Raw genomic sequence first — 24,136 nt, forward strand, 5'->3', positions numbered from 1 at the left:
AAACGTCACAGATATCTTGAAAAGAAAAGGGGTAGTAGTCTTACATGTACAACATGTAGCAATGGAGTGTTAGGGTATGTATTAATTAGTACATACTTTATGCTATATGCATACTTACTTGATCACTGCCTTCTGTACATCTCCAAGAGCAGCAATGGGGTTAGCGAAGAAGTTCTTTAGGGTATTGACGACCATGTTAACTGCCTCCTTTATCTGCTCAATTGCCCACGGAAGGGTGATTGTGATGGCATCCGATATGCTCTGTAAAGATATACAATGTACATGTGTGTTACTAATAGATACATGTGTTCACAAGATCTAGAGTACAGTGGGTTGGATCACCCATCGGTCTTTGGGCGATCCTGGTACTGGGCCATACCGGGAATACCCCGTTTTGTATCCACATGACATTCAATTTGTATATTTATATCATACCGTATCTACATTTGATGTCAGAGTTCCAACTGGTCTGTATTTTACTGTACAGCCTGGGACTCCATACTTTCGTTTGAACGATTGGAACTTGCTTGCACATGCTTGCCTGGTTCTTTTCTTTGAATTGACAAATAAAGTGTTGTTATAATTGCAATGTGCATTGATAGCCTATAGCTAGGGCAAAATGAAACCCTTTAGGCTGATTGGTCAATATCTTAAACTCATGTAAGAGCACCCTGCACTAGGGAGGCACAGAAAAGGTACAAATGAGGAGTGGTCCGATCTCTGTCATTCTTATAAGAAAGACAATAAAGTCGAAACCTTTAGAATACCGTCGTCTCTGAGTTGTCATTTTCCCAAGCTACGAATGATGCAATGCGCATTGATGTCACATCTTTTGCTCCTGTTTTGCATTAAGCTTCAGTTTGCTTGGGTTGGCATGACAGAAATGAAATACAACATGGAGTTTTCCATATTACCCTAAATTGGCCCTCCTGCATGTCGGATCTCCCTCCAGGCTTCAGGCGATCCTACCAATGGTTGGGACATACCTCATTGATACGGAATACCCCATGTTGTATTCTATATGCATACAATGTAACTTACATCAACAAACTTTGTCACATCTCTCTTGATGTCGTTCATAAGTCCGGTGACCCTGCGTACGACGTTGACAATAGCGGTGAGGTAGGCAGGTGGGTTGACCATCTCTCCAAGAACCACGGTTGTTTTTTGTCCAATGGCAATGAGTCCGTCGATCTTCTTGGGGAGATTTTCGAACACATCGGCAAACTTTTCAATCAGCCTTGGGAACGAAAATTCTGAGGCACTGTTGAACAAGTTTTTGAAATTGTTCACGGTGCTTTTAATGGTCCCTACAATCCTGTCGACGACTTTATCCAGGGTGATGATTGTTTGGAAGACTTCTTCGAAGTTAAACTCCTGTCAGAGGAAAAGAGAAATAGTTGCAACAAAACCAAAAGAATCATATGGTGTACAATGTGGCTCATACAGTAAGGTTCTTTGGTACAGAACCAGAATATTGTACTCACTTCCGAAGAGCCTTACTACATGTGTAGGAGTAATTTACCAACCTAATGAAAGTATTTATGGGTGTACAGTGTGGTTTTCAAAAAAATTGCAGCCTTACAGTATTTTTAAACAAACACCAATACATTTAAATTGTATCTATGGCTATGGAACTTAACTGGCTTGATTAAGTATAAGCCAATGTGCATTTTGTAATTAATGGATCTGGATGACTGGAAGGAACTTAAGTCAAAGTAACATCAATAATAATAAATATATATTAAAGGGTCTAAACCACATTGTAACAACATTTTGTGAAATGTTCAATTTCAGAAATCAAAACCACCGTGAACATTTTTCCATCACAATATGTGACTGCAGTACTGTTAGTTAATCTATGACATGTTGCAAGCTCCTACCTTGAGAATGTTGACGTCATATTTGATACCACCTCGGAAGCAGACACGAATTCGGACTATATCCAGATTGTAATTGATGATACCAAAATGGGCGGTTGCAAAGGCTTCGTCCAGGACATCTAGCTTAAAGTGACCCTTAAGCAGTGCTGTGTTGAATAAAACATTAAGGAGTGTCACTTCTGAAAATAATTTCATCTGATTGGTAGAATATATTAGGATATGGGAGTTTCACAACCAGTAGGTACTATTACCTTACTTGGCGTACGTTTCAATGTCTCAGTCAGACACCTTCCTCCGAGCTTCTGACTGGAGTTCTGCTTCCGCTATGGACCAGAACGAGAGGGGATACAATCTCTAAGCCATGTTTCAGGGATTGTTTCCTTGCTGCAAAAACGCCATCCACACACACAACTTATAACGGCAAGAAGCAGAACTCCAGTCAGAAGCTCTGAGGAAGGTGTCTGAGAGACATCGAATTGTCCCTTAACTGGTTGTGAAGAAGAATTCTCCTATATCCTATACTGAGTGTCAGTAGAAAAGGTGTTAATGCTAATGCTTAATATGAATAGATCTAGTAAAATAATCAAAAACAATATTTTAAGTACATATAAACTACTGTTCACTATAAATGGTCTAGAAACATGAGAAAAGTTACTAATTAGAAGTATTGCACAGTACAACTTTGCAATTACTAGCAATGAATACAGTTCGACTGCATTAAATGATGAAGATTGCAAAAAAGGGATTTCCTCAATCTCTGCATGCTATATTATTCATTTGAATATCATATAAACTCTGGACACACCAAACCCTCATTCACATACTACTTGTAACTCATTCACATTCAATTTGCTATGCCTGTTCTAGAATCTTTGTCTAAGGTAGCAAAAATGAAGAAGACGTTACAGCAGCAAGTAACAAGAAAAGAGAAAGTCTTAAGGTCCAAAACAAGTGGCTAGAACATCTTTCCCATTTATTTTGATGCTTGAGAATGTTTACATACATATACTCAGGTCCATGATGTTCCGAATGGTCAGTCCGAATGAAGCCCCAACTTTTTCCGATCCGATCATCTTCTTCCACTCAATGCCAGGTAGCTTCAACTTGAAATCGAACTTGAAGTTCAAGAGGTCGTCCAAGAAGCCCCGTTTCAGTCGAGAACGATCGTTCGTCTCCAGACCAGTTATGTTTGTCAATCTGAAACAAGATAGACATCTTTTAAACCAAAGTATTCAATTGCTGCAAGCTGTTATATGGCAAATGATAGTATATTACACATTCAATGACAAGTATATATACAAGGTTTTGTTTAGCATTAGCAGGATCAAAGATATTGTGTGTAAGTGATTAAAGTGTGTTAAAATTAGTTTTATGTGTCAGTAGCTTTGTTGCCTTGTTTTGTAAGCGGGCACAAATGCATTGTGTGTACAGGTATGCGTATAGTATGTAAGAATAAGTGTCTGTTGTGTGTGTGTGTCTGCATGTCTGTATGTCTGTGTGTGCAAGTGTGTGTGTGTGAGTGTGCAAGTGCATGTGTATGTATGTGTGTGTGTGACTGTGTTTGTGTATGTGTGTATTAGTTGGTGTGTTGACTGTGTATGTGTCTTAAGCTTTACAACTGTGTAATAAGTCTTTGGGACTGTTTTTGGTTCGGGCACGTTACACGACACAACAACCTGGCCAAGACGATTCTACAAGGAACGGTGGAAGGTGGACATCGCCGTGGACAGCAGCGAAAAGCTTGATAACATCGCTGACTGGACGTCTCTCAGCCTACAGGAGAGGATAACCCTGGCTAGGGATAGAAGAACCTGGAGGCAACTCTCGATCTTCGTGTCTACCTTGTCCCCCCAACGACCTGGAGGTCAAGGGACTAGGTAGGTAGGTATGTGTCTTTGCAACTGTGTATGTGTCTTTGCAACTGTTTAACTGACTGTACGTGTCTGTGTATAACACTGTGTCTGTGTGTGTGTGTATGAGATAGAGAAAGAGAGTCAGAGAAGAGTAAAAAACATTTACCCTCTAACAAGGTGCCAATGAAGGTCAGTTATGGGCACAGCCTTGGGGTGTCTCCTGTACTCCAAGAGCGCATCGTAGCGGACGTGGTCCTCATGGCCTTCATCCACAGCCATCTTGAGCAGCATCGATGCAGCCTGTTGTGCAAAATATCAAACATCAGGACCACCATGCAGTAATATTGGGCATATGTGTAAAGAACTTTACATTTGACTTTCTAGACTGAAAGTGATCTCGATCCAGTTTTGCTAAGGTGGACACTCACTGCACTTAAGGCACCACTGCGTGGTTCGTAGATGACTCAACGAATTTCAGAGATAAAGAAGTTTAACATATTTTCTTACCTTTTGTGTATTATTTTGTCTTCTAAGTCATACTCCCACATATTACGGAACATCGAAACTATTAAGAATCGCAAAAATAACAAAACAGTGCCACAGTGAACAAACCCCAGGCCCTGCAGTGCCACACCGGTGCCCCAAGTGCAGTGAGAGTCCACCTTAAGAGCTATTCTTCTACTGGTCGCAACAAAGAAGACAGTTACAATCTACAGGTTCGTTGTTACTGACTGATAGCTCTTTTTGACAACCATAATGGACAGTGGCGCACAGCTTAACACCCTATCCTATCATATCAAGGACTGCAACCCTTTTCAGTATCGTGCCTGCCGAGGGAGCAACAGCAGCTCGTACAGTCATACAGAAATCAAAGGATAAATGGACAAAGGTACACATGTGGCAGTTTATCAACTGCCAAATCCTATAACCAATACACATCTACACAGTCTGCCCAAACATCTGGTGGATGCCACTTCCGTAGAACATTTCAAAGCTGGGGTAGCCAAGCATTATGGCTACCCTAGCTCTGCCCAGCTGTAAGACCAAGTCATGCCCTAGCAAGATATCTTGTACAGCACAGCACAGCACTGTTATTCTTGTTTGTTGAATGAATTTCGTTATTTTTGTCTCACCACCACCGGTTTGCTAGGGCATCCTCATTCCCCTGGGAACAAAGTCCCGCAAGGGGCATTGCCCAGTACTACGTAGATGTAGATCTAATACCAAATGGCTACCTTAGCAGGCTAACGTAAGAATACCAAAACAGTAATTACGTGTTCGTGATTATATTTGGCGACTGCTACCGCTCCGCTCCTCTTGAGCAGCTGTGGAGAATCGGGGGTGCTGATGTAAGAAAGGATGTGGTTGTACGAACGGTCCAGCCCGGCATTTCCCAGGGACAGGAGTAAAGTAGCCTTCCTTTGCTCGTGGTGATCGACATATGTCTTGTTGTTGTAGTCACATTTGTCATAATTTTCCTCCTTTTCCTTCTTCAGTTCTTCAGCCATTTCTGCAGCTCGTTTGGCCCTGTGTTTTACAGGATCTGAAGAAAAAAAAAATTAATGAAACAATAATTATGATTATATATTTTGTGCAAAGCTCCAGACTAACTGTAGAGAAGGAACATCATGTAATCATGGGAAGTGTGAGTGACTAAGACTTATTTCTTTTAAGATGTTTACAAACATGTTTGAACTAAAGACTTTGATTTTTTTCACAATAATTGACAGTCACTGTCTGATACAAAAATTTATGACAGGGTTCACTCATGGTAAAATCATAAGACCCATGTATACATGTGGCTACTAGCAAGTAGAGCCAAAGTCATACTAAGTCTTGTTATGGTTGTACGAACGGTCCAGCCCGTCATTGCCAAGGGACAGGAGCAAAGTAGCCTTCCTTTGCTGGTGGTGATCGACTTATTTCTTTTAAGTTGTTTAAAAACATCTTTCAACTAATAACTTTGATTTTATTTTTACAATAATTGACAGTCACTGTTTAATACAAAAATTTGTTCCCCCTCAAAAAATTGCAACAATTCCGAATCCGGTATTTGCTTCCCAATAGCAACACATTCGCATTCCATTTATTCTATGGAAGCCTGTGCAATAACAATAGAATCCCGTGTGATAATCCAAGTTATCCCCCGGTCCAGAACACCCGTATTGTACGCTTTCACCACCCAGATATAACATACATAAAGTGCATTATAGTAACTGACTGATAATCTGAAAAATCTAGTATTATCATTACCATGGTGTTGGAGTTCTTCTTCCATTCTGGCTACAATACTCTCTCCGCGCACAGGATCTGTAGACATCAGTTTGTTGACCAGGGCACCAAGGACTAGGGTTGCCATCGCCATGATGTCTTCATCATCTGTAGCATATAACAAAGTAAGGTCACTCACTAAGGCATTACACAAAACAAACTGTCTTTAAATCGTATGGCACATTGATATGTTTATGAGGCCATGTTGATTTGATTATATGGATGACATCCTCTGGGAACTCCAAAACTGATGCGAGCAAGCGAATAAAAAAAAAGTTTGGCCAAAAAAAAAGTTGCCTCCAGTATGAATTCAAAGTGGCCAGGAAGGTTTAACATAGGACTAAACACACATAGTATGGCATACCAACAGTTAGGTGTAGGGACCAGTACATTATACGGGTGCAAGACATTATTTTTCTTCTTGGACCAATCCGACAAAAACAGACCTGGAAAAAAATCAGAGGAACAGGTTTCGCCAATTACAAAATGGACACACTATGTCGGCAGCCATTTGGGGTCTTACAAGAAGACAACAAGATCAGAGGAAGTCAAGTAGAGTTTATAGTCAATTGTACCAAGTTTCTACAGTCAAAGGTAAAGAGACAGTTAGCCTTTATTACTTGGAGATGGGGTTTTTAAATGCCAGTGGGAGTCTAATAATCCACCAAACAGATTCCTTTGTAGCAAAACTGTCCAATTATCATTGTTTTGAGTATTGCCAGTTCTCAAGTTTCCACAGACAATCAGGTTCAGGTTCAGGTCCGGACCTGGAAATGATGCTCTGGACCTGAACGGGACCTGAATTTTCTGTACTGGTACCTCCCCCTACCAACAGTAGATTTTTTTTTCTTATTCTTTGACTTTAGATTTATTTTGGCATTCTATGGCATTAGACTATGATTAGTTATCTGTTTTCTGATTACTTTTTTTTCAATCTACGGAATATTTGTGCTCATTTTACAGCTGCTTTGCACAATTTATTGCGTGGTCGAAAACTTTTTTTTTTTTGGAAACGGCCGAAAATTGGTGCGAGCGCGGATGTCATCCATATAATCAAATCAACATGGCCTAAAAGACAAGACAAAGCCCCATCTCTTGTTTATCTTAACTTAAGTTTGTAAGTTGAATTATAATAATAATTGTTATTGTCAACATTCAGTGACTCTGTGACTTAGTTTCATGTGATTTCTAGGCTCTACCAACTGCATAGTATTACATGTAATGCAATCAGAGTATTCTTAGACTACTAGTCTTAGACTAGTACATGTCCCCTGAACAACAGAACTTTAGTAAGCTACCTCACAGTGTGACTCATCCTTAATTATTAAGTGTTAAATCTAAGACCCATGCCCATCCATTATGTACAGACCAGGGGCCTCATATTTTGACATTTGCTGCTCAATTGCACTACACTGCACATAGCTGCAATTTGAACAATGGCGGCTGCTGGTTTATAAGTAAGATTGAAATGAAAAGGGTACCTGATTCATGGTTTGCAGGAGGGTTTGTCCCAAATACAAAGTTCTCCAGGGCATCAAAAAACATCTGAAAATGTACACAAAATAGATGAACTGATAGTGCGGTAGATGTCAATATCATACAGATTGCCCGATTCATAACATATTCCACTTTAATTCAATGCTCCACAATATTGCTTAGGTTGCCTATTATGAATTAGTGAACAGACAGGTTCCAGGTCGGAGTTCATATCTGACCGGAGTTGGCGGAAGGGTGCTGTAATAAGGTCAGAAGTGCGCAGTTGTCTCCCTAACTTTTGCTCTAAAATTTTACTACATACAAAAATGTATTCTACCCAAAACAGAGAGGCCATAGATGATACCAATAAGTTTCTCAGAAAGAAGAAGAAAACAGCTTTTTGCCGTATTGATTAAGTTTTGCGTCCAACCTCTCAAATCTCGAAAGAAACTCTGGTCCGAGACCTTGACTTACCACAGCCGGTGGATGTTCCAGATTGACAAAATGAGAAAACATCCTCTTCAGCAGCTCAGCATCAGGCGGATCCCTCAGCAGAATCCTCTCCGTCAGGATTATCTGCGACTCCTCCACAGCGGCCGCGCCAAGTGCGTCAATGATGGCCTCCATGTTTTCTGTACCATTTTTCCCCTTGGGTGGAAACTGGATGTACTGATCGGCCAGCTTTGCAACATCCCCTTGTTCAAGGTGGCGGACGATGTTCACTAGCTGTTCGAAGCACATCATTCGTTTCCTCTCATCTAGGATGCAAAAATAAATATAGTCATCAAGGTACATCATGACATGATGTAAATGCTCAGACATATATATGCTAGTTCACCTTTATCCGTGGGGTAACCTATATCCATTGTTTTTCAAAACAGCACATTTAGGGATATCGGGTCGACAGATGGTCGTTTCAATAATGATTATTGTACTACATTTTGTATTTTTCAAAATATAGTAGTCACTAGTTCAAACTTACATTTCGTCAGCTTGATAGCCCTAAATACCAGTGATTTTGAAAACAACGGATATAGGTTACCCGGGCACGGATAAAGGTGAAGTAGTGTTACATACATGTAATGTTCCAGCTACTCAAGCAACTGGGTGAAACTTGGAAATGGCCAGACGTTTTAGACAGTGAGTTTTGTCAGTGACTAAGTTAGGATCTACATACCAGGTCTAATAAGCATTGTACAATTATATGATTACTACCAAGAACACAGATGAGCTTCCATGATAATTTGGTTGTATACAAAATGTATAAATTATGTTCGCGTTTTTCAAGATGACCTTTTCAACCCAAACTTAAAACCATTATGAACATTTCCCCTTAATCACCAAAGCCCTGTTTCAACAGCAAACACTTAATTGTCTATTCAGCAAAGAACACAATTAAGCCAGTAGACCAGAGTGTTGGTGGTTCAAATAAGCCGTTAAGAGTGGGTACGTTAACAGAGGTAATCTTAAACCCAGGATACGGCTCGGCAGGTAAAATAGGGTCTGTCCGGCATGGATGGCACTTACAATTGGACGATGCTACCGAGTGAGCAGGGCGTACCATATCCAATTACATAGGATGGCCCAGTTTAGACCAACCTTTCACCTTTTTCTCCCCACAGCAAACACTTCATTTTCTCACCACCACAAAATCATTAACCCCCTCAGAAATTCCCCCTTAACAACATTTCTGTGTGCACTGTGACTCACATCGAGGACGAATTTCACGCATACAGGTGAGGTTTCCCACGATGTCTTTCTGAACTTTGGCATCCAGTTCATATGTCTTTTTGGGGTACTGGAAAGAAAAAAAGGGCAAGGAATAAATGTCAAATGACTCGCATATCTTTAAGTCATTATAGCAATCTAACGCTTCCAACTTTAAATTTAAATCTGAGCCTTTATTGTACATTCATACCCTATTGGGCTATGGACAGCTATACAGATGCAACGGTGGTGATAATGATGACATTGGTTTCTTAAAGACTAATATAAAAAATGGGTTCTAGAACTACTCTAAGACTTATTCGGCTTGTTTGGCTTCTTCTCGTTTCTTAGTAAAGAGTTAACATACATAGCAATAACTTGATACTTCATAAAATTATGACACACCTTAGGAAATTAATGTCTATAAGAATGTGGAAACATTGATACCATCAATGTACATTTAGAAAATGTAGGTGAACAAGGACAGTAAAATTTGCACGATGAACTAGTATATGCACACTGGGTCACTTGCCCACAAGGCTGGTGTGTCATATATGCAGATGGGTGGTTATACCAGCAATATACAAAAATGTACATGTGGTGTAGATACAAACTATTCCTGACCATGCTGCCAACACCCTTTTGAATCTTCGATGGGGTCCGTCATTTTAACAGCTAAAATGTTTCATTCAAGATCTCTCATGTCATAGTGCATTAAATACCTTACATAAGTCATCAATGTCTCATAAAAATTAAGCACATGAAGTTGATTTCCTTACCTCATCAATAAAGAGACTGCTCTTCACCAAGTCCGCAGGCAGTTCGAGTCCTTCTGGGAAGGGCACAATGTCCGTCAGCTCCATCTGACTGTTGGAGAATGTGTGCATCTCTGGTAAATCTGAAAGGGAAAAATTTCATGCCTCAGTTCAATAATCAAAACTTGGGGGAAACACAGGAGAAATGCACCCAGGAGAAGAGGAGATATCTTCTGTGTATATCCTAAATTTTTTCCCAAGTCAGGGGGTTCCTAATGTTTGCTTTGGAGGAATCCGATATAAATACTGCATATCCAAATGGTTTCCTTATTGCCAATTAGAGACTGTGATTCTTACCCTTCCAAAGCTCAGTTCAATAGTCAAAACTCAGGGGAAACACAGGAGAAATGCACCCAGGAGAAGAGGAGATATCTCCTGTGTGTACATTTTGTATCCTGACCCTTTTTCCAATTCAGAGGGTTCCTTCTGTTTTCTTTGGAGAATACATAATCCAAAAGGTTTCCTTATCGTCAACTGGAGAGTGATATTCTTATTATATATGTGTTTCTCTTGTGCTTCCTGGTAAAACATCATGACATTGTCTAGAAGGAGAGCATGCTGTATTTAGCAGACAGCAGGCTGGCAGGTCTTTGATGTGTTTCTGTGGGTGGAGTAGTTGGTCATGGATATTAGCTATGATTCCATTGGGTTAAGCATCATCGGTGTAATTTCCTTCCAGTTAATAAATACATCTGAATCACAATAGAAGTGTTTCAGTATGTGTCTACTATTTGACAAAGCTTTGCAATTAAACACATTCAGAGTTTTTCTACAGAAGTCTATCTCTGTACAGACCTGGGGGTACTCTCCAAACAAAGGTTCATTGGGAAAAATCGTGTCTGACCTTTTCCTTATATGCCGTCTTTTTCTGTTGGGTGGGTTATGTAGCTGACAGAAAAAGATGGCATATAGGAAAAGGTCACAATATTCCGCAAAGCTTTTTTTTCTACAAACTTTAAAGTGACACTCACTGTACATACGGTCAAACCTCAGTCTATAGCGGCCACTCAAGGGACTGGAGAAATATGGCCAACATAGACAGGTGGCCACTATAGAGAAAATGTTGATCAATTGACCATGAGCAAGCTACACATGATTTCAGTTCCCACTAATCTTTCTCACCAAGTAACATTGTCTCGATCGGTAAATTCACCGACGAAGACTTGCACTTTAATGCTCAAGGCATGCATCCCTTCTGCTACCGCCAAAATGACCCTGTCAGGAACTTCAAATCCTCGCAAACTACAATTTCAAACTCGATTCACGGTGACATAAGGCTGCAGTATGGTTGGAATAGGCAGTGTTTCAACGGGACCGGAAATTGTGTGGCCGTGGCTGCGTTGGACAGGTGGCCGCTAAGCCTATTTCTTAATCATTACGAATCCAAGGTACCGACAAAAAGTGGCCACTATGGCTATGAAAAGGTGTCCACTAATACAGATTTGACTGTATCCATAATGAAGGCAGTCAAAGACTGCTGTACTCACCGAAGCTATCATCACTCTCATACATGTGGCTTTCACCAAACCCAACTGGAATCCCATTGGGGGCTTGATAACTGGTTCAAAACAAAACAAAAATAATTGTAAATAAAATTAATTTTGTACCTGTATTATATTGTAGTCTACTGACGGTGACTGTGAGTGTCATGATGATATTTCATAATAAAGATGTCATACCATTCATAATTGCTAGATATTAAACATTGCAGCATTCATATATATATGGCATCCTTCGGTATTCACCTGGTGGTAAAATCCTAATAATGTTAGTTCACCTTTATCTGTGGGGTAACCTATTTCCGTTGTTTTAAAAAAACAGGGTATTCAAGGATAACAAGTTTGAGTTCCACTGCATTAGTTTCACCAGCGGAAGATTGAACTTGCAACACTTTCAAAATATCAACAGTTTGTGCATCTGTCAGTTACTGTCCATCAACAATGGATAAAGGTCACCCCACGGATAAAAGTGAACTAAAGTCAAACCTGCCCTAGCGACCACCTCTTCTCAGCGACCACCTGGCCATTTCGACCGCTTTTTCTCGGTCCCAATTTATTTTCCCATTGACGTAAGCATTAAGCGACCTTTTCTCAACGACCACCTGGCCAACGCGACCGCGACCGGCCCAAATTGGGACCCATAACGACCGCATCATTTTCAAAATTGAGGTTTTCATCGATTTTTTATGATAACTGGCGCGATTTTGTGCCGAAATCGGCCAATTTGCGTAGGATTTTGGGGTTAAATTTACAGTTTACAGTGTGCGTGTTGTATTTGACATTAAAGACCTCGCTTCTTTGCGTGCGTGCAGTGTGCTTGTTATTTGGCATTAAACACAACGGGAACCATTTATACTTTGCATCGGGCATGTTTTGAGTCGATACTCTTCTCAGCGACCACCTGTCCAAATCGACCGCTTTTTTCTGGTCCCCCGGGTGGTCGTCTTGGGTAGGTTTGACTGTACCCTTATATACATAGCAGTAACTGTTGTAAAAAAATGTACTTTGTTTATTTCTTTTTTGATTTATTTAGATCTCCATTAGTATTATATATTAAAAAAGATTATGAGTCATGATTGTAACTGATACATACCCAGTCATTACTTTCCTTGGAGCTGTAAACTTTTCACCAATGATGATTTTAGTCGGAACTTGCTTCTCCTTGTGGTACCAGATTTCCTGTAAAACAAAGCAACATAAAACAGTTGCATAGAGGGCCATCGATAAATGTAAGGCCCTCTCCTTGCCCCACCTAGTGTTTTGTAAATGTACTGCAGGCACATGCATGTACAGTGTGGTCTTGCTATATACATATAGTTGTCTGACTTCAGACAAGCTACTTGGGCTGATACACAAAAAGACATGAATCATTGGAACATGGCTTTCCTTACCCCACCTAGTGTTTTGTACATGTACTGCAGGCACATGCATGTAGTCTTCCTAGTTGTCTGACTTCAGACAAGGTACTTGGGCTGATACACAAAAAGACATGAATCATTGGAACATGGCTTTCCTTGCCCCACCTAGTGTTTTGTACATGTACTGCAGGCACATGCACGGTAGTCTTCCCAGTTGTCTGACTTCAGACAAGCTACTATGGGCTGATACACAAAAAGACATGAATCATTGGAACATAGCCCATGGCTTTCCTTGCCCCACCTAGTGCTTTGTACATGTACTGCAGGCACATGCATGTACATGTAGTCTTCCCTGTTGTCTGACTTCAGACAAGCTACTTGGGCTGATACACAAAAAGACATGAATCTTCATTAGAACATAGCCCATGGCTATAAAGGAACCAGTTGTCAAATCAATCAAACACAATGACAATCATCATCCCACTCAGTACCCCAGGCAGAAGAACCGGCTTAGGAAAAACATCAGATGTACATTTTTCACAACAATTCTGGCTTGTCTTGCCATTTTTGCTGTTTTCTGACCACTTTTGTTTTGCAGACAATCATTCTCTATCAATGATTGAAAAACTTTCATTTCAAACTGACTCACTATTGTATAATGGTAACACAATCCCCCCATTATCATTCCTGACCTATGCCTCACAAAGATGTGTGACTCCAATGGAATGCATTTAATAAGATCACTGATTGCAATAATTACGTTCCTTGGGGGGTAGATAGAAATGTCAGCAAGGTTGCTACGTGACAACAACACACAAAGAAAGCTGCGGTGATTTTTAAATAAAAACCTTTTGGTGTGCAGTCTCAGCATTGGGGACAATGTGCGAGAACTTCTGTCGCTTGAAGACGAGCGTGTCACCATTATTCTTCCCTTCATACTCCGCTTCGTGGACACCTACAGACAAAGAGAGACAGAATTTACCTTTCAATTGAAGTACAAAACGAGACAAATATAGATCAAACAGACTATGAATACACGGTTGAAACCAATACTGTAGTGGTTAGAAATCCAACTGAGGGTCAAATCAAACCTTTCATACTAAGATCTGCATGACTTTTTGGAAAACATAATTTCACTCTGTTTTACCAGTCTAGTAAATGATGATCTTTTAGCTATTGCACATACTTTGCCTTAGTACAGCTTGCAAAAATTTTTTACAAGTTTGAAAAAAGATGTAACATTAAATGAAATACAAGCTAGTGAATTGATATTGTGTGAATTTGGTTTCTCATGAAATGATGGTTTTGTGATTCAGTTTTTGATTAAAGGGATAACAATTTCATATACTGTACATCCATATGACTTACAAATGCACATGTGTGAATGGTGAAAAGTAGCTTGTTAACAAGTACAAGACTTTAGTATACCTTCATGCCCTGTCTCATTGACAACGTAGCGCCATTGACGGTTTCCCCCATGGTTGAGATCCTACACACAAGGCAAAAAGTGAATGTACACTTTGTGCAGACTTGGGACAAGATCAATTACATGACTTGTGTTTAGTATAAATAATAAGCACCTAATGTTATCATACTTGAACAAGAAAAAGGTTTGCCCATACATCAGGCCAAACGAAATATTTGAAAGACTTTCAATTAAAAAAACGATGTAGCCTTGCATTGCTATGGCAGAACATTATTACAGCATCCTTCAAATTCTTACATTATGACTTACAAACAAATGTTTAACAACATATGCGGTAATACTTGGTCTAAAATATGGTTGCATGAGAGACTGGCTAAGTATTAAACAAAAGAAACCAAGACTTAGTACATTGTATTATATAACAGTCTATGGCTTAGTTTGCAAATGATTTGGAATCATGCTTGTATCGTTGGAGCAAGTAGAAAAAGTGTGGCAATGAAAAAGCATTGCCATGGCGACGGTAATATTGTTTGACTTTTTTGTAACGTATTGTATTGTATGTTGATAGAGATGATTGAGGAATTGTATGCTTGGTAAGTCATGATGATGTTCCGGGCTGTATGTGCTAGTGTCGTAGTGTCGCGATACGTTGGCTTAATGTACTGTGTAGTATGATGTTGTTGATACACAAGTTAAGTATTATCATGAAGAAATATCAATACAATTAAACTAAAATTAATAAGATTATGTCAAACATGCTACATGTTACATTGATATTTTGCAATAATCTGCGCCTGGCCAGATAAGTGTTTATGGCAGCGGTTCCAAGGAATCAAGGCATCTGGCCAATGCTGCAATGTTGATGTAGGTATATGAATAAGCCATTCTATAACATCTGCTCGAAGATCAAGAGCTAAACGACCTTCTGTGGCATACAGGGAGATAGAAAGTTACGGTAGGTTGGTACTTGCGGGTAAAAACTTCTCGGTTCAGTTGAAATACGGGTCAAAGTTATGTGCGTTTCGTGGATCTTTTTCCCTGGGAGACAGACGGGATCGAGCCTGGTTACCACACCGTAGCCCGATCTCAATATCTATCGTGCAGGGGTCTGGCAGGATGACTGTAGAATGGCTCTCCAATGCCCTTGGTCAGAGAGAGGAGAACCTAGGATTGATAACCACCCCAGGTAGCCAGCTACAACACACCACAGTTGGTCAGCAGGCTATTGTAGTAGCGAATCAGGGACTAGATATGGCTCAAGGGTGTAATGAGCTATTTTTCAAAATAACAGCAGAACTTTAAGGCTGGAACTTTGTAAGGTCCACCTGCCCTTTCCCCCAAAAGGGTAGCGATAACTCCTTCGGGTTAAACTCCCCCGGAGCGCTAATGTGAGATCGGCGGGCTGACTGGCTTGGTTCCCCGAACTAAACTCGCTAGCTACCCGGTCCTGTCTGGCTCCCAGGGTATGGATCTTGAAACGTGCTAACTGTGATTAAAACGCAAACGGACACTCCTTCGTCGGGATTTTCCTATTTTGAAATACTCCCCGTGGAAGTAGGGCATGATCATGATACAGAAGCCACTCTTCATGCCGACTTAGTTTTGTTCCGTGCTACTCAGTGTACATGACGACCTGTTCGATGTGTGCCCTGGTGGTTTGTGATCTAGACGAGAGTCCTGTTTACGTCTGCCCTCTAAAGGATTTCTTATCCCGAACTTTATTCTTTATCCAAAAAAGGACTTCCGGGCCCTTGTCCCAAGAATTTTTCTAGCTTTTTTTTTCATACGTCCACGTTTTCGTGCAGCGACCTAGCGATGAACGTTTTGGGGGCCCAGAAGGATAGTGAGGTCGGGTTTACGTCAAACTGAAGGGTTTACTTCCTATGCCGGGACACGTGTTCGTCGGGCCCATGCCGGCCACGGGGTGCCACCTCCCCGCTTGCCGCTTGGTGACGTGGGTGGCCGGGCCCTTATCGGAAGCTGGGCGCTCCAGGGAGAACATGAGATGGGGCATCTTAGTTTAAGGTTATGTCAGGAGGAGGAAGAGACATGTCATCCTTTTGGGTAAGCGTGATTATCGTCGCGATGGTTCTGCTCTGTTCTGTGAGTGTGAGTGGTTCTGTTCTAGTGATCAGTGGCGGTTTGTTTACATCTCCGTCAAGGGGGGGGGGGGCGATTATGTGGTACTTATTTCCTCGAGGCCCTCCCTCATGGATGCCTTTGGTTATCACTTATCAGTAACGCATATTTTATTCTGATCTAAACAAACACAGAAACGCTAAACCATGTGTATAACGGTGGGGCACTACATCCTCTAATCAAACCTCGTTGTGACTAGGACGTCCTCTCTTACTTGTCTAATATTTCTTCAAAACATTTACATCTTTCCAAATTATGCCTAACAACAGTTATGGGAAGACCAGTATAGGATTCCATAAGAAATGAACCGTTAAACGCTGTTATGTGACCTTTGACCTTATAAAATACAACACGGCTGATCTCATTGACCATATTTCACCTTGAATTAAGTTAAACAATTATAACCGTCCACAATGCCCCATCTGCAAGACCGAGCTGAAGTTAGCAGCCCGTTGACCAGCACCAGTTGTGGCACGTAGACACCACGCACTCGCAGTTGCACGTACGTCGGTTTGTACCCTTAGCTTTAAAATGGTTAGACCAGTCCTGCTATGTATCTCAAGAACATCTTGATGTTTGAGTCTACACGACATGAAGAGTGTATTCATGTTTACTGTACTATACCTTGGACATTTTGTATCAAACACCCTAAGGTGCAACACGGTATCTTTAAGCTATACTACGTAATGTTTGGACAATACAGTATGTTTTTTGTTGGGTTTCGCCTGCGCGCCTGTCTTGATCAGGTGGTCCAGGGCGCGACTCATCTTTAAGTCGATCATACATGAATGTTGTGATCGAGGCACACCTCTCGTAGCTTTCTTAGCCCGGCTTGCACCGAATGGTTCTACAACTTACATAGAAATAAACGTTAAAAGGGGAAAATTTGTCATAACATGCCGGACTCAGTCCTGCATGGGGCTAATAAGTCGTGTATGTGTAGAGAGTCGTGAGCATGACAGGCCCATTTGTCACACCGACTCAAAGGGTGACTACCACATTCCAAACCAAAGATACTGTAAGTCGACAACGCATGATGAGTGTGTTCATGTTTACTGTGCACTTGGGGAAGTTTGTATCAAACACCTTAAGGTGCAGCAAAGTAACAGTAAAGATCACGGCGCTGCAATCCATGAAGATCGAGCGGGTACAAAAATAACCTGGAATCCAGTCTACCGTGGATTGGCCAGGCTACTAGTAACTTCGGGACAGGAGAGTCTTTCCACCGCCGGGGTCATATACAATGACAGCAGACGAAAAACCAAAACACTAGTAGTGCAATTTGGTGAAATTTCACCACATTCGCAAGCGTGCCTCTATTGTCTCTCACCGGACGTTTGTATCATGTATCTGTCTCGTGATATGTTCTGGTACTTCCCACTTGTGGCTATGCCTTGTTTGTTCATTCTCAACTTTCTGTGATGAATGTGAGCACTCATTTGTTAGACATGAAAATGACGTCTAAAATAATAGGTACAACCACACCTGGAGGCATAATAAGATCTTCACCTTACGGAGACTCATGATCAGCATAGAAAACTTAGTTTCTACGTGTTGTCGGGCGTGTACGGGGGTTGAAGTCTGTAATCATTACTGCTTTCGTTGGGTGTTTGGTCAACGCTGCGATATCAAAATTCCCCCGTTACCTATTTATACAATCAAGGATAAAACCTTACAAATGTGGCCTTACAAGAGGGTGGTAGAATGCCTCGCGGGAGGTATTCATTCACACCATGTCGTATAACAGTTCTCTCGAAGGCGATTAATCTATATGCAAAACAAATGGCTTCTGCTGTTAGGCCGACAAAAGATCTCTCAACGTTATGACACCGGCCTTTTCCTTTGATAGCGATATGTGATGTGTCGAGCGATTGCATACCAAAGGAAGTTCTCACTGTAGCCGCCCAAGTAATACTAGTAGTTAGATCATGGGAATGGCCTGACAATGTGGGGACCCCAACAAACTCCAAGGGTGGCGGAGCAGTACCAAATCCACACAGTCAGGTTACTCCCAGGATCTAACTGACTTAGAACATGGCCATCTTTCCGAAGCAAAAATACACTTTTTTTAGTCATTTAGAAACATGCAGTTTTCCTAGCTAGCGGACAGACAGGCTATATTCTTCTCCTATTTCCCATTCATGACCCTGGTGATGGCGCCTCACACCTTTTGCTCATGAGGGTTGTGTGAAATTCATGTCAGGTTTTACAACACTTTTTTGCACCACAATGCCATTGTTTTTTGGGTGTATGTCAGTTTGATCCCAGTTCTCAACCTGACCTCAAATGAAAGGAGTCGGCCCAAAATTAGCACCTTGCCGCGGCCTTTGTTTTGCGATGTTAAACCCTGCTGTGTCCTATTGTTCCGGCGTGCCGGCGGCTGTCCTTTGTAAGCCATGTTTGACTCCCCATAAAAGCCGCATAATGAGCCAGTCATGACCTCATGGCAGCGGCAGGGACCGAGGCCGGCCCTATTAGAAGTCCAGCACCGGAAAAGTTAAGCACTGGAAATCCAGTGCTCGCATTGGGTTCAGCACTGGAATTCCAGTGCTGAGGGAGCATGAGCACTGGAACAAGGCCGTTCAGCACTGGAAAACCAGCGCTGACGTTTGTTCAGCACTGGAAAACCAGTGCTGAGGCCGATTCGACCCATTGATTCAGCACTGGAACACCAGTGCGGAGACCGTTACTTTTGTATACTTGCTTGTCAATTAGAGTGAACAATAAAAACAATGCCGATAGTCGGTTGGGTGTATGTAAATCAAGACCAATTTGCACCTTAATGTTAATGTTGTTTTTTTCAAAAGTGAGTCGAAGATGGTTCAAAAGGGACAAATTATGAGCCGACTCCTTCCCCTCTTTCAACCTCCTTGGTAGGACGTGGCATGTCTGGAAGGCCAATTTCTCGAGTATGTTCAGCCGTTTTCACAGTATGTTAGGACGAGTTCCGTACACAGCCCGACACGTCTGAGTTCCAGCTTGAGCTGGCGGACGTTTTGCTGCAGCCTATTGGCATCTCTGCCGAACTGTTCTGTAGTTTTGATACTGACCAGTTCCTGCCAGACAGACCGGCCAATGTCGCTGCCCCCTCCCCTATTTCATTCACCCAGCTGGTGCAACCGTTCTGACGAGCTGTCCTGTTCCCAGTTCGACCCCTTCCTGGTAGACCACATCATGCATTATCTTCTGCAATTTTAGTATGTTTCTCGTTTATGGAAGTATTGATTGTATGCCTCACGTTTGCCTCGTTTTTATCAATTTAACGCTCATGATTTTATGTAGCATCTCTACTTTTTAAAGTTTTTCTTTACTATTTTGGAACTTGTTCCCTAGCTTGATGTAACCAAGGAGGTTATATTTTTCATGTCTTTGATGTAGCGCTGTTTGTACATTTTCTTGTTACAAGAATCTTTTTATTATTGTCTTGTTCGTTTTCTGACTTTCTTTCATGACCGTTAGAATTTACTTTGTTTATGTTATGAATAAAGATGTTCAGTAACATAGGTTGATTTACTGTTTCCATTTTTGTTAATTCTTTAATTGCTTTTATTTGCATGAGAAAGGTGGGCGTCTCCAACTTAGTCAATTTATTCGTTGGTTGGTACATCCCTACGCCTAGGGAGACCAGTCAGTTGAATGGTGGACGTCTCCAACTTAGTCAATTTATTCGTTACTTAGTACACCCCTACCCCTAGGGACACCATACTATGTGGATTTAGAATACTGGATGTGAATTAGTTTTCTTCTGACATAACGGCAACTGGGAAATACAGACGGGATCCCGTTCTTGTACACGCGAACGTGTAACACGTCTGCAGGGACACCACCCAGGGAAGTTTAATACCGGATAGGACATGGGTTAAAATCCCTGCTAATTATCAACACTAATGGTGTCAAAAGGTTTTGAGCGTTCTGTTTAAATATCTTAAATGTAAAAGTACAAAAACGTTTCAAATCCCCGGGAAATAAGAGAATGTGCATGTTGTCACCCGCAGATTTTCATGCGCAACTTTTCACGCACACAAAACCCCATCTCTGTTAGCGCAAGGAGCTTTTATCAGTGATAAAAGCTCCTTGGTTAGCGTAAAAGTTTAGATGTGAAGTCTTGAATTTTCGTGAAACATGCATAAAAGTTCCGTTGTCGTGGTTTTCTAGGTGTTTGGTCGACATACTATCTATCTGACACAGTGACTAAATTTGTCACATCGCCGGATTCTGAGAATCACCACGATAATTTTTGCCATCTGTTCTACTCTTCGTTCCGTACACCTACAGTGCAGTCAAGGCCACTCTGACATTTCATACGTACCCCCTGGCCCTAGCCTGTGTTTACACAAGCTCTCTCGCCGGCTGGGCTTAATGACCCCCTCCCCATAGGGTGGCGGCAATTGTAGGGCCGGCCGCTAGGGGCTTGATTTTAGTCAGGCTACCCCTGGCCCCAGCCCTGGTCGTAACACATTTTCTGTGACAGCTAATTGCAGCAGATTTTGCCAAACATCCTCCCCTGATCTCTGGCATCTTTGAACCACAACCAGATTTTTTGCCTCCATGGTTTCGGCTTTAAAAATCTCCAAACCGTGCTCATGTAGTGTCATGTCCCGTGCCTTTTCTTTGCCAAATTGTACCAACCCCCTTCCCCACCGACACACGTTAAACATTCAAGTTGAGAACGGAGTGCCAGAGTGAATCGTGAACCTTAAATCGTTTCTGCCATGTTTGGCTCAAATCATGAGGTTTTGTTAGATCATTCTACCTATGCACAATGCATTTCTTTCCCGCTATAGTTGCAGCGTGTAACATGGATACCCTAGTTCTCTCTGTTAAAATGTCAATACATTCGTGTGTGGTTGTTACAAGACATGTTGGTATGTGTTTTAATAGAAGATAAATGTGGCGGAGTGGATACAAACGTGTTTTATTTTGTATCTAATCAGAGCAGTATATACCTCAGAGTAGCAATCCCCATTTAGACACATGTGGGAACAAGTAAATTGGGGGTCAGTAAAACCAGGACTGTTAACGGAAGTTTTTAATTTGAAATGACTCAGTATTTGATGCATGATAAACAAAAATCAACTAAACTATTCGATTAATCACTAGACAGTGGATAAGATGCCTATTTTGAGACGGATTATCAGGGCGAGTTGCGAGTTATTTATCGTTTATACATCGCAAGTTCATTTCGCCGATGCCTTAGAAAATATGGATCGCGACACCATATTCCCATATGTACTGATACATCCCGGATCCGGATCAATGACAAGCTGAAAGGGAACAGTGTCGCTTATTATTGTTAAAAGATTAGATAATATCAGTACGGGCGAAAATCATACGGCCGACTGTTGAAGCACACCACAAGAAAGACGGTCCAAGAATTCATTATTTAAATACGCTTCGTCAATTAACAGGAAACATTGTAGCCGTTAAAACTTAGCACTAGTTTTTAAGGTAGGCATAAAAGGGTTTAAATGTTTTGATTCGCTATTGTTGTTTTTAGCGTTTTAGGTTGCAATGTAGCAATCGTAAAGTACCCCCTTTTTGATAGGTACATCTCAATCTCCCGTTTTGATAGTTGGTTGCGTCTGAATCGCCCCCGTTTGGATAGTTACGACAGAAACAATGTTTTGAAAGGAATGAATTTGAACGACAAGCTGTGTTGATGTAAACTCCTGTAAAAGCAGGAATTCCTTGTATTAAAAGCAGACCGCATGATTTATTGTCACCGGACCACCATGGAAATGACAAGTCTGTGTCATCTGTGCTATGTGGTGCTGGCTTTTCGTCACACCCGCAACAAGCGTTGTGCTAATCAGAAACGGTCTGTTGAACTGCCTTTTGTTTAGAGCCAGGCCTTCCAGGCGGTCCGGACTGCCGGACACTGGCACATGCGGGACACATTTTATTCCTCAAGCGGTCATTCTTTCTTAGCACGGCGTGGTGGGAAGAACGAACATTGCTATTGTAACAGTGGGTTCTAGCGCTGCCAAACTGACCACGCCAACAGCTCTTGAGCTTTTGTTGTTGTGGTTAGCACGTGTGATTTGTGATCCGGCTGCCCGGGTTCGGCGCGGGTTCGAATCCCGGGAGTCGGGATGTTGTTTATTTCTGTTCTGACTCGCCCCTCTAGTTGTTCACTGGTTCCCATGCCGATCCTGTGAGTAACAGGCTAGCGGATGTGCCATACAGGGATGTCGGTAAGCGTTTGGAAGTTTTTGTGTGTTTTGCAAACCTCTTCATATTACTCCTTTCATTCCTGGTCATTAGAGAAGCAGTTAGAAATAAAATGTATCTCGTCTTCCACCGGTTTTGCAATACAATGATTACAGGTTCTTTCGCCCACGGGTAGCTAGTTTGCATATTGCCGATCTGACCTCGATATTATCTAGTGATGTTAAATAAGTTTCTATTGAGTATCCCTTCTTTAGTTTCATAAAGAATCTTAACTTACCATTATCTATAGACAGTCTATGAGAAAATGTCTGTATGTACAATTGCTTATTAACACAATTTAATCGGACTCAGGTATAGCTTTGAGTGTTTGTTCTTCTAAAGTGGTTAACATTGTCATCAAGTGACATACGTCTGTGTATTTAAGTGTGATTCTTCCCTTGTATTTAAAGAGTGAGATAGAGCCAGCTTAACAAATGGTAGCTTACGAGGTAATAACTCATGTACGCCATACATTGTGGATTACGATTCGTGTGTGATTGATGCAACACATGTTGGTGTGTATCTGCATACAAGATGATGGGGCAAAGTCCTTTATTTTGTATCTAATTAGAGTAGTATAAACCTCGGAGATGCAATGTCTAGTCACATTTTGGAAAAAGAAAATAAGAGGTCAATATAACCAGGACTGTTACCGGAGATACTGAATTTAACATCGCCCAGTATATGATGCATGATCAAAAATATCAACTAAACTACCCGATAAGCGCACCTCAGAGAAGACGGTACAAGATATATCTATTGTTTTACGCTTCGCCAATAAACAGGAAACATTGTAGCCGTTAAAACTTAGTACTAATTTTTAAGGTAGGCATGAAAAAGTTCCGGGTTATAATGTTCTGATTCGCTGCTATTGCTTTTAGCGTTGTTAGGTTGCAATATACCCATCGTAAAATAGATCCTATTTGGTTACATTTCAATCCCCGTTTTGAAAGCTGTGACTATATCGTCCCCGCTTGGATAGTTAAAACAAACAAAACGGGCGGTCCCTGGCCGTCGTCTGGACATCGTCTTGGGATTGGTCACCGTGCTGACGTCAGTCTGTAAACATTGACAAATAGGAACTGCACAAGTACATTTTCCAACCAATGGCAGCCCTCAGAATAGCGTCAGTTTGCTTCCCACTAAAGATCGATCACTGACTATCTAGTCAGGCGGAGATGGCTCGGCGGACAAGGTCGGCCGAGTTAGACGCGGCGCTTCAACTGGACAGTGAAGATGCACAAGCGACTCAATTTCGGTGAGAGTACCTTGCTAATGATAGCATGTATTGTGTGTATAATAGATACGTCACAAGTTGTTAAGAGTGACTAGAGCTAAATAAACCGAGAGCGTTACGATGTGAATCGTACCAGGTGGATTTTGGGACTGTGTGCTTGGGTTGAGTAACACTGCCAACCTTAATCTCGTGGGCCCAAATCTTACCCCAAACCGCCCGAGACCTTGGTCTTCAAAAAGTCCGCCAACATCACGTTTCGGCA

The 24,136-nt window shown here is 41.5% G+C and overlaps 1 protein-coding gene across 2 annotated transcripts in view; it reads right to left on the bottom strand.

The window, feature by feature from the left end:
• Positions 1–24,136, bottom strand: part of LOC118405867 — an 83,462-nt gene that overhangs the window by 43,957 nt on the left and 15,369 nt on the right. For both annotated transcript variants that reach the window (XM_035805680.1, XM_035805678.1), the window contains exons 5-19: positions 14,291–14,351; positions 13,711–13,817; positions 12,598–12,683; positions 11,493–11,563; positions 9,970–10,088; positions 9,194–9,281; positions 7,958–8,241; positions 7,489–7,552; positions 5,990–6,115; positions 5,011–5,279; positions 3,903–4,036; positions 2,887–3,080; positions 1,884–2,029; positions 1,042–1,377; positions 119–261 (exon numbers count right to left, since the gene is read on the bottom strand). In XM_035805680.1, the coding sequence (XP_035661573.1) occupies positions 119–261; positions 1,042–1,377; positions 1,884–2,029; positions 2,887–3,080; positions 3,903–4,036; positions 5,011–5,279; positions 5,990–6,115; positions 7,489–7,552; positions 7,958–8,241; positions 9,194–9,281; positions 9,970–10,088; positions 11,493–11,563; positions 12,598–12,683; positions 13,711–13,817; positions 14,291–14,351 (2,228 nt within the window). The remainder of the gene's footprint in view (positions 1–118; positions 262–1,041; positions 1,378–1,883; positions 2,030–2,886; positions 3,081–3,902; positions 4,037–5,010; positions 5,280–5,989; positions 6,116–7,488; positions 7,553–7,957; positions 8,242–9,193; positions 9,282–9,969; positions 10,089–11,492; positions 11,564–12,597; positions 12,684–13,710; positions 13,818–14,290; positions 14,352–24,136) is intronic.

Source organism: Branchiostoma floridae, chromosome 18 (genome assembly GCF_000003815.2).
Source record: "Branchiostoma floridae strain S238N-H82 chromosome 18, Bfl_VNyyK, whole genome shotgun sequence".
NCBI lineage: Eukaryota > Metazoa > Chordata > Leptocardii > Amphioxiformes > Branchiostomatidae > Branchiostoma > Branchiostoma floridae.